This window comes from Mytilus trossulus, chromosome 4 (genome assembly GCF_036588685.1).
Source record: "Mytilus trossulus isolate FHL-02 chromosome 4, PNRI_Mtr1.1.1.hap1, whole genome shotgun sequence".
Lineage (NCBI taxonomy): Eukaryota > Metazoa > Mollusca > Bivalvia > Mytilida > Mytilidae > Mytilus > Mytilus trossulus.
In genome coordinates, this window is record NC_086376.1 from 72,728,595 (window position 1) to 72,745,682 (window position 17,088).

Genomic DNA, 17,088 nt, shown 5'->3' on the forward strand with positions numbered 1-17,088 from the left:
ACAAAATTCAGGTCACCATACACACACATATATACATAGGAAGGCGCTTGCATATGATTTGATAACAATGATACGTTAACGTGGTAATGAAATTAGCTTTTAGGGCTTTTTTAATGTATGTGTGTATTTTCGGATAAATTTGACTTTAAGTAGAATTGATATGCGTCGAATTTCATGAAAACATTATTTTTCAGCTACGAATAAACATATCTGTTAAAAATACCTTGGCAAAAAGTGGGCGTTTTCACTCATTACGCGAGGAAGAAAATTGAAAGTATCTAGTTCGAATGGGTGGGATTAGAGGACTGGCACATTTAACATAACTATAAAGACCTCCTACCAACCTTGTCGAACTGATTCTAATCTTAATTGTCAATTAATTGTAGAGAAAATTGTAAATCTTTATTATCCAATTGATTTTCTGTAAAGTCCTTAGATTTATCCAAAAAGGGAAATTGAAATTGTTAGTGTCGTATAAAATGTTTAATTAGGTATCAGATCACTCCGTCACAAATTATATCCTGCACTACTTGTCATAAATTTCAAGTCATCAGTTTTATATTTTTCAACATTTTGAAGTTTTGTCAATTGGTTTTATTCATAATGAAAATAAACTTGTGTGTAAATATCTACATTTAAGTGCGTATATGTTATTTATAAGTTTGAATACACATTTGCTCCAAAACGAACTTTGGCAATGAATGAAGAGGACCATTATTGCCATGGTGGTCCGCTTGGAAATAGAAATATGAAAAGTTATCCAGATTACTGTAGAACTATTACAATTAGAGGTACGTAACGGTGTGATATATAATTTGATCTTAGCTTATATTTAAAGATATGTTCCATGCAATTTAATGTCAGCTACTTTATAACTATATATAGTTTTTTGTTGTTTTAAAGGCAAAAGGTAATGTATTAAAGTAAAAAAATAATTTATTTTTTTAGATTTAGTTATACAAATTAGGACGTTAGAAAATTTAAAACAAAAAAGAAACAAAATACAATATTATTTTTTAATCTGAATTTAATATAAAGCATAGAAATCAAAATACTACACACAACATATTGTTAGGTATGTTCCTAAAGTCCAGTGGCAAATGCCAAATGCTTATTAAGAAAAGAAAAAAAAAAACTGAAAGGGGAAACACTCGAGCATATTTGAAATTATACGTGCCGTTCAAGGAATCTACAGATATGTTGTTGCAAAGTTATTTGACTATGTTTCCTGTAGCTATCATGGAATCCTGAGTATTCTTAATTCTTAGAGGGGAAGCAAATTGAAAATTGAATATGCCCATCCGTAAGGAAGTTGATGTTATGTGTCCCTGTTTTAGTTTTGAAAAGAAAATCAAAATTACTTTCATTGAGTCAAAATCAACCTTTAAATTTATTGTGAATTTTTGTTCAAGAAGAATTCATGCTTAATGAACAATAATTTATGTGACTGATTTTTCAATTAAAACAAACTCTTAATAAATTATCAAACTCATTTCGTTAATTCGTTAACAAAATTTTTTCATATATTTTATTTTTTTTTTAATCGATTTCAAATGTTATATCCATAATCATTCGTTTTCAATAATTTATCTGAAAAATAGCTTTGATAATCTAAGGTCAGGCTTCGAAAAGTAGTTGTTGGGTTACTGTCGTTAAGGTTGGTCCATCATCTCCTTGTATTTCTCAGAACGAAAGAAATTCCTGAAATATTGATAGCAAATTTGGAAGACTTTAACGAATTCTTAGTTGTCTCTATATATTTTCCAATTGTGTCGAATTCGTTACTTTTCAAAATTCTCCCACATTAACGTGGTGTTCATATATATACGAAGAAAGAGTTTAAATCAACAAATTTTTCAGTTTTAAACGATTATAGTTTGCATGCAATTATGTTATTTTAGTGGCGACATAGGCATGCATACAAAGATCAGAACTCAACACAACTTTTTTCCTTAAATAATTGCTTAAAATTATGAGGATTTAACAGTGTCTTTCTTAATTTTACATTTCTGTCAAATTAGTTCTGGCCTATAGTTTAATTAAAATGATTTCAGCACAAAATAATAATATATCTTAAATTCTATCATTCGATACATGTATGTAGTGTTCGGTCAAAGTTTAAAAGGTGACAAAATTTCTACCGGCTGTTATTGTCGCATATTTTATTAGTACACTGAACTGTATTTGTTTTTATTTGCTCTCTGTCCAAATATTTACAAAAAATACATTTTTGTACAGAAATCTATTTTCTCGCATACAAAATAAACATTTGGTCAAATTTCATCTGTAAACTCAACGCAATCTTCAAATAAATATTTAAAATTTGACAAGTGTTTCTCAACTAGGTCTCACTCTATTATGTGGTAAATTGAATTGGATACTTGTGTCCGTATCAAGTGCTTTGTACCCAATAATCCAAGGCTAACCACAGTTTTGGGCAGTTTCTATTAATCATTAGTTAAAATGTGCAAAATAATAGTCACTTAAAATTTATTAAATGAGTAGTTTATTAATTTACAAGCAATTCATTGCAGTGCTTTGAGGAATGGATATTATTTTTTTTACGTTTTTTTTTGTAAAGATTCTTTCTTTTTCTTTGTAATTATGATTTAAACGAGTTATTTCTACTTTAAGAACCATACATATTAGTCCGGAAACGTGTATTGTCTTAAATTGTCTCCGCTTCTGAGACAATCTCTACAAACTTCGTTTAATTTCATGAAAATAAAAAAAAGAATATAAAATTGATAAAAACAAAGGCGTATTTTTTTTTTTATTCTTAACCTATGAGTGAAAGAAAATCAAATACACGAGAGAGTTTGCCCATGATCTAAGTCTTTCCGAATATCATATTACATTGGGAATAGCAATATGATCAATATAAAGAGGTAAGTATTTCATGCACATTTAGAACGAGGACAAGTTGGCAATTTCTACAAGTATGTTTTCCCGGAAGGTCGACCATGATTGTATGCCAGGAAACATAGATCGATACTGGAAAATGAGGGCATGTTTTGATAGGGTCCGAATCTGGGAATTAGTTCCTGCCGAATCAAGCCAATTTGTCTTGCAATATGACGATACAATCTTACGCTGTTCCCAAAATCTCCAGAAATTGGAATATGATGTATTTGCATACCCAAAAGACCCTCTAAAACTGGAAAAAGTTAGCACGACAACAAATACTAGCTTACTTGTAATTAAATAAATTAAATACACAAATAATGAATTTATGAATTTACACCCACATCGGGAATTGAAAAGGTTTAAATATTAATATTATTAATTTCTTAACTGATACAAATCAATTATCAAAAAATAAACTTTCAAAAATCAAAATCATTTATAAATAATTTCATACAATTTTTCCCTTTAATAGAGATTTGTTTATTTTTTATTCCGGTTTATTAATAAAATTATCACTTTCCCGATCCAATTTTTATCTCATTGTTAGCAGAACTATGCCGTGGCGTACCTGTCGCACTTCAATTCGATTTATTGAAATTAAATTAATTTACCACACAGTAGTTAATTGGATAGTTATAAAATGATATTGTTGGGAATATGAATGTTATCAATATGGCAATCTGATATTCTATAATGAGGGGTTCGGATGTCTTTTTCTACTGTTTCCTATTCATATATCATATCAGTAGTTCATAGTAGAGACAGAAATCTTCCTAATTAAGGAAATAAAACACTTAATAAAAGTAGGGGTTCTGAATTTGATTAGACATTATTCGTGACACAGTCGGTTTTTAAATTTGTTTTTAATTGAAGTTTTGTGAAGACAAAAAAAAACGGTTCGCTTCAACAAAATTGAAATGTTTGGAAAAGAACCTTGGGTACTCGTAAACCGTCACGGGTACACTGTCACATGTTTTCAAAATATGTGGATTTAAGTAATCGACATCAGCGAAAATAAATTAACAATTTTAAAATTTACACGTGTTTGTGTCTTTACCATAGATAAACTGCATTCCTTTCAAATATCGGAAATAAAAATACCAATCTAGCTGTGAAAAACTTAAGGGACGGGGTTTTGGGAGGGGTGGTAAATAGTAAAGAGGAAGACTATATTTCATAAACCCTATTGGAATACATTTAGAACCACTTTTTCATTATTATTTTGAAACAAGGTAGAATATATACTCATTTGATTTCATTGTTTCTTTGTAGATTCTAATGGTTCTATTAAAGAATTGGTATTTCCGAAGGCTTTAGACTTGGACCGCCCAAAGAGAGCTAGAACAACATTTTCCCCAGAACAATTATATCATCTCGAAAGAGAGTTCCAACGAAATCAATATATGGTTGGTAAAGAACGAAGTCAGCTAGCAAGAGAACTTGGGCTATCAGAAACACAGGTATACGAAATATCTTTCTAATGATTTAATTATCTTATAAGAGCTTGTTTACCTAGTTTTGAGGATATTGAACATTCACTCTTTTCATTGGATTTGGACCAATTTTCTTAGTCACAGAACGTGAGAATGTGATGGTTGGATCAGAAGTTTTAAATATGTGTAAAAACTATTGGTTTATACGATTCAATCTATGGGTGTTCTATGGACACATATTCATGATTATTTTTGGAGTATAAGATATTACAAAAAACTAAACACTTAGAATCGAATTTATAACAGTGTGGCTGTGGACATTAATTGGCGCACTTTAATATCCCATTGACTGGGACAGATTAGGTGAACGTTCGTCTATAACGCCCATTGCTCACGACGTCCTCAGTATAGACATTTTAACCGCGGGGTCACCAAAGGTTCTCAACGCCTAAACAAAATAATGCGAAATGCTAATCAGGAATTTTTGTTTTGATTTATATTGATTAATTAAACGTGGCTTTACTAAACTACGACTACGGTCGGATCATATGAGTATACGCGCGTATGGTCATGACATAAGCGTATGGTCCAAATACTCATATAGTCCGGAACACATACATTATATTCTGTGCGTTGTAGGTCGTCTTTTCATTTTTTTTCTTTTGTTTATAGATTTGACGTCTTTCTGTGAGTGATTATTTGTTAATGACTTTAAACTTACTTGCGAATAATTTAAACCCAAGACTTGAATTATAAAAATATCCAAACAAACCATGATTTTTTTTAAAACATACTGACATCCATTGAAAAAGGCTAAAATTCGCCAGGTCTTTAATATCAACTTAGTGAGTTGACTAAAGTAATGTTGCGGACCATTTTCCAATTTTCATACGGTATCCCTATTTTTTTTTTCTCGCTCAACTTTCGTGTTTGTTTTTTTCATGCCAAGACCTCTTGTGGCTTTCATTCTATAAAGTGTGTATTTTGCTAATGGTTGAAGGCCATACGGGGATCTATAGTTTACTAACGCCTGTTGGTCCCTGGAAAGTATCAAGGGAATTGCTAGAAATACATTTATTTCAGGTTAATAGTATTATGCCATACTCAAGTTATAAAATAGACTCTTGTAGTCAACTTTTGCAATCAGCTTCTATGTTTCAATAATGCACCGTTCATCTTTTTTGGGCTTCGACATTTTCCACTGGACAAACAATTTTGTTTTCGACTATTTTAAACTTTGAAGATGCATTTTTTTTTTCAAAATCATAAAGTACGCATTTTTTGCTCCTGTCCCTAGTAGAGAGACTCTGGCCTTTGATAGTCTTGTATGTTTACTAATTTTTGTTCATGTAAATATTTGCAATGTTAAGGAGTTTTAAAAGTGTGAAGTACATTTTCACTGAACTAGTACACTTTTTATAACAGTGTTTCGATATCGCTCGGGCAAAAATAATCACGAATAAAATGCATACCCATGTTAAAACTACAATAAAGTATAGTTTGCATCAATTATTTCTTGAACCATATTTTTGTCTGTGTTGGGTTTGTGTGGCATTAAAAAATACAAGAGTATAAACTACACAGTGCAACTTCCAACAAGGATTCAAGATTTATTGATTTTAAAAATGCGACCAAATGTAAAAATTTGCTCGCAGCGGAAAATTTCAACAGTTTGATTTTCAATTGAAATAATGATTTACACACCGTTACTTTTTCCAATATAAATATTCGAACTATATTTTGTTTGTTGTTTCCTTTATAAATTTACATCATTATTATAAAGACCACTTTGTGACTTCGATATTTAGTAGACTATGAAAGCGATGTTCATTATCTTTCTTCTGATTTAAGTTTAATTTAGTTATTTTGTGTCATGAATGCCATCTCGTATGTTTTAAATTTGAATAAAGGGGAGTCAGTTTGTCTTATACGTCAATGATACACATAAAAAAATGACAAAGAATAAAACAATGTGCAACATTCATTCTCAATCAAAGGAATACATCACATGAATGTAATTTTTGTAAGAAAAAATACCAATTTCGTGAGAAGTTGTGTGTTAGACGTGAAGAGCCAAGGCAAACTGACAAATATCTGGATGAACGAATCGATTTATGGTATAAAACAAACAAAAAAATGTTGGGTTTTTTTAAATGATTTTTTTTGTTATCCGGAACTCTACAGAAGCAAAGCCCACATGGTTAGCATTGACTAAATAGTAGGCCACTCTTAAATGGTCACAACGTAGAAGTTTTTGTTCTCTTAATCAATAAGATATTTTGTGAAATAACGCGGGTCTTCATTAACTTAAAATTTTGGTTGTTTTTTGGTTTTTTTTTACAATGAATCAACTTATTTTTTTTTATCATTTATTGATATCAGCTCTGAACATTATTATTTTAAAAAGTGAAACTGTTGTAAAAGAGGGACGAAAGATACCAAAGGGACAGTCAAACTATAAAATTATTTAAAAGAAATTCCTTAAATGATTTGTGAAAAAGAAAGTTTCATTTTGTGTATCAAATTTGAAACAAGTGATTATTTAAATTCCCACTTGAAGGCCTCCGATAGACTGAGTGAGCATAAAATCATCGCCAACGACAAACAAGATACAGGTAAATTTTTCAGTACAATTACTAACAAACGTTTTACCATCGACCACACTGTTATGCATTTGATTCTATGTACGTGGAAATAGTTAAAATCCGATTTTGTATTAATATTTTCGCGGCTATTTATATGATTTTGGATACCTCATACACAAGGCTTAGTTTTTAGATATATTTATATTTGCATATGACATATCAACCAAAAATTATAGATACAAATGTTCGGGATATCTGATCGTAATTCTCTTAGTCACTGCATATTACAGCATTCAGACAATCAAGTTATGTGTTGTAATGTTATTTGTCATAAATACTTTGCTATCTAGTTATATTCTTGTCACTTATGAATAAATGTAACATTGCAGTATTTGTTTGGGTAATCATTTATTTGTTGGTTATCATCATTTTTTGTACTTTAATGTTAAGCTCAAGGTCGACACATGTTTTTATAGAATGAAACCAAATGAAAATGTTTTAAAATATGATTAAAATTTCAAGTACATTTTTTTTGAAAATTTAAGAAATAAATGATGAAAATAAATAAAATTTAGTAGTTTTTGAACGGCTTGCAAAAAAAGACGTAAGGAATCTTTAACAATTAAACTGGTTGTGAATTAGTGTTTTATTCTATTTCAGGTAAAAGTATGGTTCCAAAATAGACGAACGAAATATAAACGAGATGTATCACGAGAAGCGGAAGTTAAAGATGCGCGCTCAGAGAGTATGGCAGCATGTAATATAATGAAACTTTTACAACCTCCACTAAACCAAGTTCAGTTGACACTACCGCCTTATATGCTACCTTATCCGACATTTGCTCATGGCCATGCGGGCACGTAGAACAACTTAGTTAATTGAGTAAAAACGAGTTTGTAAGACGGAGCATATTCATTATTGTTACAAAGGTATTGGGAAATTGGAATACCAATTCACATTACTTGCTTATCATTTATAAGCTCGTGCTGTTAGAGATTCCATGTACAAAAGACTTTGAAAAAATTTTGCGGATCTTTATCTGTACTGAGCATGAAAACCATATATTGCAGAATACTATATATGGACTTGTGTTCTTGAGTAACTTGTGACGTCTACGCACTGCAGAAGAAATTATTTAATTTATTGGTTTCTATCATTCTGATATGAATAAATACATGTATATATATATTGTAAATACCAAATATCTTATACTGCATAAATAATGTTTCTGTCAATTCATAGAGAGAAGCTATCGTTCATATCAACATAGTATTCAAAGCATGATGCGAAGAAAACAGTACTGCAGATACTATTTTATCTGTGAAGTTAGATATATACATGTTTATTCATTTTAAGCAAATGTTAATTTTACAGCAATTGATTAGTTTTTTAAGTCATGAAAAGCCTAGGTGTATGTCCTTGTCTCATTTCTACATAAAGAGGGGACAACTGCTTAGTAAAATAACGTTTTGAAATATGATTTAGAATGGTTTAAATTTAAATTTATAATGAGTCTTCGGAATGATGTATGAATCGTTCATTTGGAAATTATTTCCTTTATCTGGTATCGATCGCTTATGTTTCTTATATTATATTTTTGTTCTGGCATAACTTGCGTCGGAATTAAACATCCATCAAAAGCATAGCAAATGCTGTATAACTCCAATAAGCCAGATTTGTTTTTTTCATAAAAACTTGCAACAATAAATGTTTGGGACTTTAATTTTTGTGATTAAAGCGTATACAATTAACTCCTATAACTTTGAAAATCCAAGATAGATGGAAATATATTTGAGTTAAGGGTTAATTTGGCACAAACCCTATGAGTATTATAATTATTTATCAAAAATAACATTCTTCCCAAAAACCAATAAAATTCTATTAGAAGTAATTTTATGTATTGTTAGCAAGAAGCAAAATAATTCACACTCGTCTGGTAACAATGTTAATAATAAGCTTGTGCTGTTATAGATCCCAAGTACACTTTAGTAGACTTTGAGGGATCTCTATCTATAGCATGAAAACTATTATCAGCAGAATACTATATATGGACTTGTGTTCTTGAGTTGATTGTCTACGCACTACCAAGGAATTGTATATTTAAATATACAATTCCTTGGCACTACAGAGGAACACGATTCGTACAACATTCCAAAGACTCATTTTAGATTTAAACCTTTCTAAATCATATTTCAAAATGTTATTTCACTAAGCAGTTTTCCCCTCTTTAATGTTATAATGTTTGTCTAGAGATGAAGTAATCAAACTCTATGAAAAGGGTCAGTTTGTCAAAATTTTGATAAAAAAGAAAATGTGAAATTTTACATATGTCAGCAAAATTGGAAAGTTCTATATAAGTATAACCGAAAAAGACCTAGACAAATCTTTGCATGAGGGAGTTGTACCCTTAGTAAATGAGTGTCTTTATAATTTAAAAAATAAGCAGACATTTTATGATTGGTTTGTTTTAAATTATGTCATTACCAAAGTTCTGAATATTGAGCCGATGGCACCCTTGGGGTTGATAGTCCACTATATATAGTAGAGGTATAAACCCCGTGCTCTAAGAAAATGCATATAACACGTTAGAAGTATTGAGAGTCCTAGCACTTTTCGGAATTGATTGTATTGACCTTCACCTTAAACTCTCACAACCGAATATTTCAATGCCAGGGTATAAGAACTGAAAAACTTGAAAAGTAATATGACCAAAAAGGACATAAACATGTTTTTTAAACTGCTAGTAGTTTGTTATTATTTATGTATTATTGTCATTTTGTTTGTTTTCTTTGGTAACATCTTCTGACATCAGACTCAGACTTCTCTTGAATTGAATTTTAAATGTACGTATTGTTATGCATTTACTTTTCTACATTGGCTAGAGGTATAGGGGGAGGGTTGAGATCTCATAAACATGTTTAACCCCGCCGCATTTTTGCGCCTGTCCCAAGTCAGGAGCCTCTGGCCTTTGTTAGTCTTGTATTTTTCAAATTTTAGTTTCTTGTGTACAATTTGGAAATTAGTATGGCGTTCATTATCACTGAACTAATATATATTTGTTATGGGGCCAGCTGAAGGACGCCTCCGGGTGCGGGAATTTCTCGCTACATTGAAGACCTGTTGGTGACCTTCTGCTGTTGTTTTTTCTATGGTCGGGTTGGTGTCTCTTTGACACATTCCCCATTTCCATTCTCAATTTTATTTTCCAGAACTTGACCCCTTTTTGAAAAAAATGGGTGAAGTTTGCCCTTCTCCTTTACTGATAACTTTTGAGCATGATACGTGAAGGAGCTTGTTTCATTATTTGTATTGAGTAGTGTTATACCTGTATAACACTGAACTATTTTTTGACTAGAAGACAATACAATCCTATGAATCTAAGACATTGTATACTTTTATACACTATTGCATGTAATGGATACGCAATAATTAAAGTACAATATGATTATCAAATGATAATTTTGTACATATCAGTTTGATAAAAATTGCTACTTAATTTATGTTTACAAATATATAGACGATCAACTTAACGAAGATTGTGACAAAGTGGGTTCATGGAAACAAATAAATCTGGTATACTGATTTTTTTTTATACCACATAGAAACCAGAATTTATCTATTTCATTCTACGTTCTATAGTATAAATTAGTTAAGCAATAAAACTTAACTATCAACACTGCATGAATCAAAGTATTGTTTTGACTTCAGTTCCAGGCTATCATCCACAGCAAGATAGTATAGAACGCCTGCTGGGAAAATCTAACACTTGATACACGTTTACCACTTATTCATATATTAAATTTAAGATAGAAATGTCAGTCGTATCAAAAACAAAGTGACTGTTTTATCTTGATTTTTGAAGGAATTTAATCAGACTTTTCTTATGAAGATCAATACAGCTTTAAAAGTGGTTAATTTTCTCTTTGTATGACACGTAGGTTTTTGCCGTGGCATTGTAAGTTAGTTTTCGGCTAACGAAGTTGTTTATCGCTTTAGTATCTTTTGCCTGTCTTGTTTTGTGTTACATTAAGGAATAAACGGTAAATCCAAAGACTCGCGTTGGAAAAATTCCCTTGGAAGAGTCCGTAACTGCCATTTCTCATGGAAATGTTTTTCGACCTATCCAGGTACTAACTTTTCCTGTAGAGAATCTACTTTCCGTCGATTATTCAGAGCGATCTATTCTATGGTAGTTGTATATACAAGGCTTTTCAATAACAATAAATATTTCATATAAACAGCAATGCATAGCACTGAAAGTCCTTTTGTGATAAGCAATATTTAAACTTTTCTTAAAATGTAGCATGGAATAAAGTAAGAATCAATTATTGAAGTGTGAGAGAAACATGGGGAGATAGTTCTTTTGGTATTTTGAATGGATAGACAATTGTTGGAAATCCCTTATTTTCAAAATATTTCAATGTCATCCCGTGAGTTAAATCAAATTTCTGAACTTCGTCACATTATTGAACAAATCGAGGAGAGGTTGACACAATCGTTGGCTTTTAAAGATAACCTGACAAGTTGTGATCATAGTGCGTTAAGGAGAGCGTTTCTTTATTTGTGTCCGTAAAGAGCAGTTTTATTAACCTTTTCTTACATCAAAATATTTCTGCGACATCATATGAACATTTTATTATTGTAAACGCTATTTTTTCAAGTTATACTTAAAATTACAAGAAGTAAACTAAGATTATGAAATGACAATTTTGTACATATTATTTAAATAAATATCTCTACTTGTATGATTACAAATAGCTTGGATTTCCAATTATGAAAGGTGTAACAAATTGGGTTCATTGAAATCAATAAATCTAAAGAAACTTTCATACCACAGAGAAAGATAGGCAAAACCATAATCTAAAAAATCATCGTAAAGACTAGAAAACAGTTGAAAAAAAAATCCAATTACAGATCGAGCTTCAAGAACCGCACAAAGATGCAGAAGAATTCATGGTATATGGAAGGGTTAAATGCTCCCCATAAAGTATTTTGTTAAATAATCAAACTAAACTCCGAACACAGCATGCAATTTTATATTGGTGTTCATCGTCCAAATCAATATAGTATTGAGGGCCTATTGTGAAAATCTAACTCTTGATATCATTTTGCATCTATTGATATGTAACGATAGATATGTCAGTTGTATAGCAAACAAAATGTTTGTGTTTCGACAATCTCATCTTAATTTTCAAGTCATTTAACAGACTTTTCTCGTATAGATCATAATAATTTTAATACAAATGGTTACTTTGCCATAGCATTTCAAACTAATGAGTTTAATTTTCCCTTTGGTATTTGTCGTCTCTCTTGTATTGTTTCAAATTTTAACCCTTTTGCATGGCAAATTGTTGGCACCTGTCCAGATACTTGCTTTTCCTTTCATAGTCAACATTTCATCCTTTTATTCCGAACGACCAACATAGTCTACCTATAAGTCTGCAGCTATCAATATGACGGCAACATCGCAGTTATAGCAGTTACATTATTAAAGTAAGGGTTAAGATTGGAAAACAACAGGAGCATGTGGCAACGGTACTCTCTGGGCAATTATATAAGTCAGAAAATACAAGAAGAATAACACCAATCATCTGGGACATTCAATTTCATGGCAGTTTTCAGTAAACATGTATATAAGTGAGAAAGATATAAAAGAAAGGGAATTTCAGCAAGTCTATTATTTGTCGCAAAATGTATTCATGAAACCAATTTCAAAATGTGTGGTTGGAGACCTTTCTATCTTCTAAAGATGTGGTGATTCATTCGACTATTTTAGTGTAATCTCTAACATATCTCTTATCTCTTTTCTTTTTGCTATGATATGGACAACTCCAACACATAGATCGGAACTATAGCTTCAAAATAAATATGGATCTCATTGAGGACTATGCCAGAGCATGCATGGGCTAAACGAGAAAAGTGAAACTGGACATACTGGGCCAAAACAACTATGTCTCTGATAGAACGTCGAATTTAGAAGTTGAAAATTGTGTGAATGATCGACCAAAGTCCGTTACGATTTTCAGAGAAAAAGAATCTGTGAAATGTCTATCTTCTCAAACTCTTCGCGATATGTATGGTGTAGGTCCAAAAGCTTTAAAAAATATTGTTTTATTGTGAAAATCGTACTGGTCAATATGAGTGTCTTGTAATGCATTAGAATAAATGACATTAAGGTACATACAAATACTCATCATTTGACAATTATTAGATTTTAGTAAAACATAAGTCATTTATGGCTTCAATGAACATTACACTGAACAGCAAATCGGAGGACTTAACTTGTTAGTGTTGGCTACCTTACCTTCACAAATATCCGTACAAACAACGGTAAATTGCCGGCTCATCTGAATTTTCTACAAATGCAATGTTGATTAAATTGTCAATAGTTCTGGCTGCCGTGAAAAAGGGTCTTCAGAAATACTATGAAACTAGTTAGCTACGTAGCATTATTAGCCACATGTGAATCTGAAAAACTCAAAAAAAAATATTGGTTATTTTTTTAATCTCGATCTTTTTCTGGTATAAAGTCAAGCAAAGCTTTAGATTTTTTAACCCTGTTTACCACCATTCCCCATGTGAAATTGAAAAATCGTCTGAAAGAAATAATCCACAATGCTTTTCCATATAAAATGACAGTATATGCTATACAAAATTGAAAACAACACGTTTAATAATGCAATGCGTCCAAAGCGCTTACCTGGATTTATCTTCACCAGGAACGCTCAAAGCCAAATATTTGAAATCCGACGATGTATAAGTACCGAAACAGTTGAAGAGCTATATGGCAAAAAAAACACCTAAAAATAGCCAAATCAATCTAAGATCAACTTTTCCTGAGGGAGTTGAAACCTTAGTTTTCCAAAAAAACAATATAAACGGAAAAAGTTAGAGAGGTTTGTTAAAAATCATGTCAGTACCAAATTTCTGAATAATACATTGCTTAAGTATAGCATATGGCGTATTTTGTTTATAATGAACAAAAGGATAAAACATGCTACACAGAGGAACAAGGGGTCAGAATCCCGGAGTGTCATATTTAATAGCAAAATATTTGTTGAATTCTGAAATAGAGTTTTAAACATGTTGTCGACATTCCTATTTGAAAGTGCTATGCGTGTTTTCTTGCCGACTTCTTCTTATTTATAAATGAGTTGACACTGCCAAAAGCATTAAAAATCAAAGAAGCCCTACCATTTAATTTCATATTCAGATATAATAGTTATCAAAGGTACCAGGATTATAATTTAGTACGCCAGACGCGCGTTTCGTCTACATAAGACTCATCAGTGACGCTCATATCAAAATATTATAAAGTCAAACAAGTACAAAGTTGAAGAGCATTGAGGATCCAAAATTCCAAAAAGTTGTGCCAAATACGGCTAAGGTTATCTATGCCTGGGATAAGAAAATCCTTAGTTTTTCGAAAAATTCAAAGTTTTGTAAACAGGAAATTTATAAAAATGACCACATTATTGATATTCATGTCAACACCGAAGTGTTGACTACTGGGCTGGTGATACCCTCGGGGACGAAACGTCCACCAGCAGTGGCATCGACCCAGTGGTGTAAATAGTTATCAAAGGTACCAGGATTATAATTTAGTACGCCAGACGCGCGTTTCGTCTACATAAGACTCATCAGTGACGCTCATATCAAAATATTATAAAGTCAAACAAGTACAAAGTTGAAGAGCATTGAGGATCCAAAATTCCAAAAAGTTGTGCCAAATACGGCTAAGGTTATCTATGCCTGGGATAAGAAAATCCTTAGTTTTTCGAAAAATTCAAAGTTTTGTAAACAGGAAATTTATAAAAATGACCACATTATTGATATTCATGTCAACACCGAAGTGTTGACTACTGGGCTGGTGATACCCTCGGGGACGAAACGTCCACCAGCAGTGTATACTGATGTTCTTTCTATTACCAATTTTTCTGATTCGTATCCATTAATATATCATCCAGAGCTAGATAATATAGAAACAATAGACACGGCTTCCTCTGCCTAAATTTTAGACTTCATTTACCTGTAATTTGACATATGCAATAATTTTAAATTGACTTGACTGTAAGTGCTCTCCAACTATTGCAACTCATTCAAAATTTTGACCAAATTGCAATTTGCTTTATTAAACCAAATTGAACATTTGAACAAATTGTTGAATCCAAATGTGAAAGTGCAAGGTGATAAATTAAAACATACTTACAATCCTAACTGATTTTTGTCCACTTTAATGTTGTTGTGACAAAATCTGTCTATCAGTTTGTCTAGGAATATTATAGTCATTACCATACTGAAGTTGAACTGTTATTATTTTGAATTGCTATAAATTTGATACCAACTTAAGAAAAATGGTTTAAACTAGTAAAGTAATTAAACTTACATTTTTACACCGCACGAAGTAAAATATTGTAACGACTTCAGTTGAAGGCTATTATACATAACAACATAACAAGATAGTATAGAAAGCCTACAAGCAAAGCTAACACTTGATAATTATTCATATATATAAAGATGGATATATCAGTCAAATAGAAAACGGACTGATTGTGGGTTTTTTTACAATTTTATCTGATTTATTTCAAGGAATTTATTAAATTTTTCTGAAAGAGTTCATGACAGCTTTCATATAGTGGTTCATATTTGTCATGTGTAACAACCAATAAAATCCAATTTGTTAAAATACTTCAGCACTAGAAACACAAACAATATTACTGTTCTATCATATAAGATTAATCAAACAATCAGTAGAATCTTTTACACAACTGAATTCCAAAAAAATATTTTAAGAAACATACAGAGAGCAGGAGGGAAACAAAACCAAATCAAACGACTGTTTGTCAATTGAAAAAGATCAACATCGTGTAGCACTTAACATATCACAAAAAAATAATTAATGACAAAAAATACCGAACTCCGAGGAAAATTCAAAACGAGAAGTTGAATGGTATCAAATGGTAATATCATATTAAGCTCAAACACATCAAACGAATGGATAGCAACTGTATTATTCCTGACTTAAGGGCATACGATACAGTTTTGATCCTGTATTTACAAGTTCATGAAAATTTGCAGATAGGCTATTTTTTACCTGATTAAATCAAATAATTAATAAAAAATATACCTTCATGTGCTACTTTTTGAGTAAAATGAGGTCGAAATTTTGTATATTTGCTCAAAATTCAGATTTGTGGCCGTAATTTCTTTTTCGAAAGAAAGACATAACTTTTTTGTTATAAAAGATAAACACAAATTGTCTTTTGTTAAATAATCGGTAATTTCTGTATTTTATAAATATCCTAAAAAATATGCATTTTTTTATTCAGAAATAACTCATATTTATCAAATGTTCATGAATTGAGGAAAAAACGTAAATTTTTACTGTATGTTTATCAAAATTAAAAAAAATCCTCTATTTACAGGTTTATAAAATTTGGGTCAGATAATCTCCCTGCAAAATGAAACAAAATGCCGTTTTGAAAAATAGGGGTCCATGAACACGTTTTCAAATTAAATCAGTTTGAATGATAAAAATCAGTCGAAAAATGCATCTTTTCCCGATATGTCACAGTTTGACGTCGCGAAAATAACAAATTACGTTAGCAACGTCATTACCTTCTCTGTAACTGTATCGTATGCCCTTAACTTAAATGTACGTACATTTTCTAGTTTCAACTAACTAAACTTCTCAATTGTATGACAATCGAATGAAGTTCCATTATATTGACAACGATGTGTGAACACAACTAACAGAGATAATAGGTACAAGTGTCAAAATAGGGGTACAACAGTCAACATTGTGTTATAATCTTAATCACTAGAAGACAAATAAAAGAATAATATAACACGTTATTTAGATGAAAAATTATAACTACAACTCAAAAAGTGAAATGAATTTATTAATTAAATGAAAACATTCCGCCAACAATATATTTCTACGTGTTTAAGGAAACGGCTTCGTCAATTTTTCTGTTACATTGCGTTGTCAGTTTATTTTTGATTTATGAGTTTGACTGTCCCTCTGGTATCTTTCGTCCCTCTTTTATGTTATATTCTATATTAAATTAGGTGTAAACAAAATATTCTAGTTTCAAAATGTCACATTTTAAAGACGGGTGCCTCATGATCAATAGCTTTCTTTTCGTTTCATTTTCATTTCT

At 31.1% G+C, this 17,088-nt stretch overlaps 1 protein-coding gene across 1 annotated transcript; it reads left to right on the plus strand.

The window, feature by feature from the left end:
* The first annotated feature begins 364 nt into the window (after positions 1-364).
* Positions 365-9,592, plus strand: LOC134714160 (ventral anterior homeobox 2-like). The gene is made up of 3 exons (XM_063575398.1): positions 365-791; positions 4,180-4,367; positions 7,586-9,592. Exons 1-3 carry the CDS (start codon positions 698-700, stop codon positions 7,787-7,789), a joined length of 486 nt encoding a protein of 161 aa, XP_063431468.1. The 5' UTR covers positions 365-697; the 3' UTR covers positions 7,790-9,592.
* The last annotated feature ends 7,496 nt before the right edge of the window (positions 9,593-17,088 follow it).

What these genes read in the sequence shown, in the direction of transcription:
- LOC134714160 (XM_063575398.1), top strand. Translation starts at nt 698, where the DNA reads ATGAATGAAGAGGACCATTATTGCCATGGTGGTCCGCTTGGAAATAGA. An exon ending in TAGAACTATTACAATTAGAG is followed by an intron (nt 792 to 4,179) that starts GTACGTAACGGT and finishes GTTTCTTTGTAG; the next exon opens with ATTCTAATGGTTCTATTAAA. An exon ending in TTGGGCTATCAGAAACACAG is followed by an intron (nt 4,368 to 7,585) that starts GTATACGAAATA and finishes ATTCTATTTCAG; the next exon opens with GTAAAAGTATGGTTCCAAAA.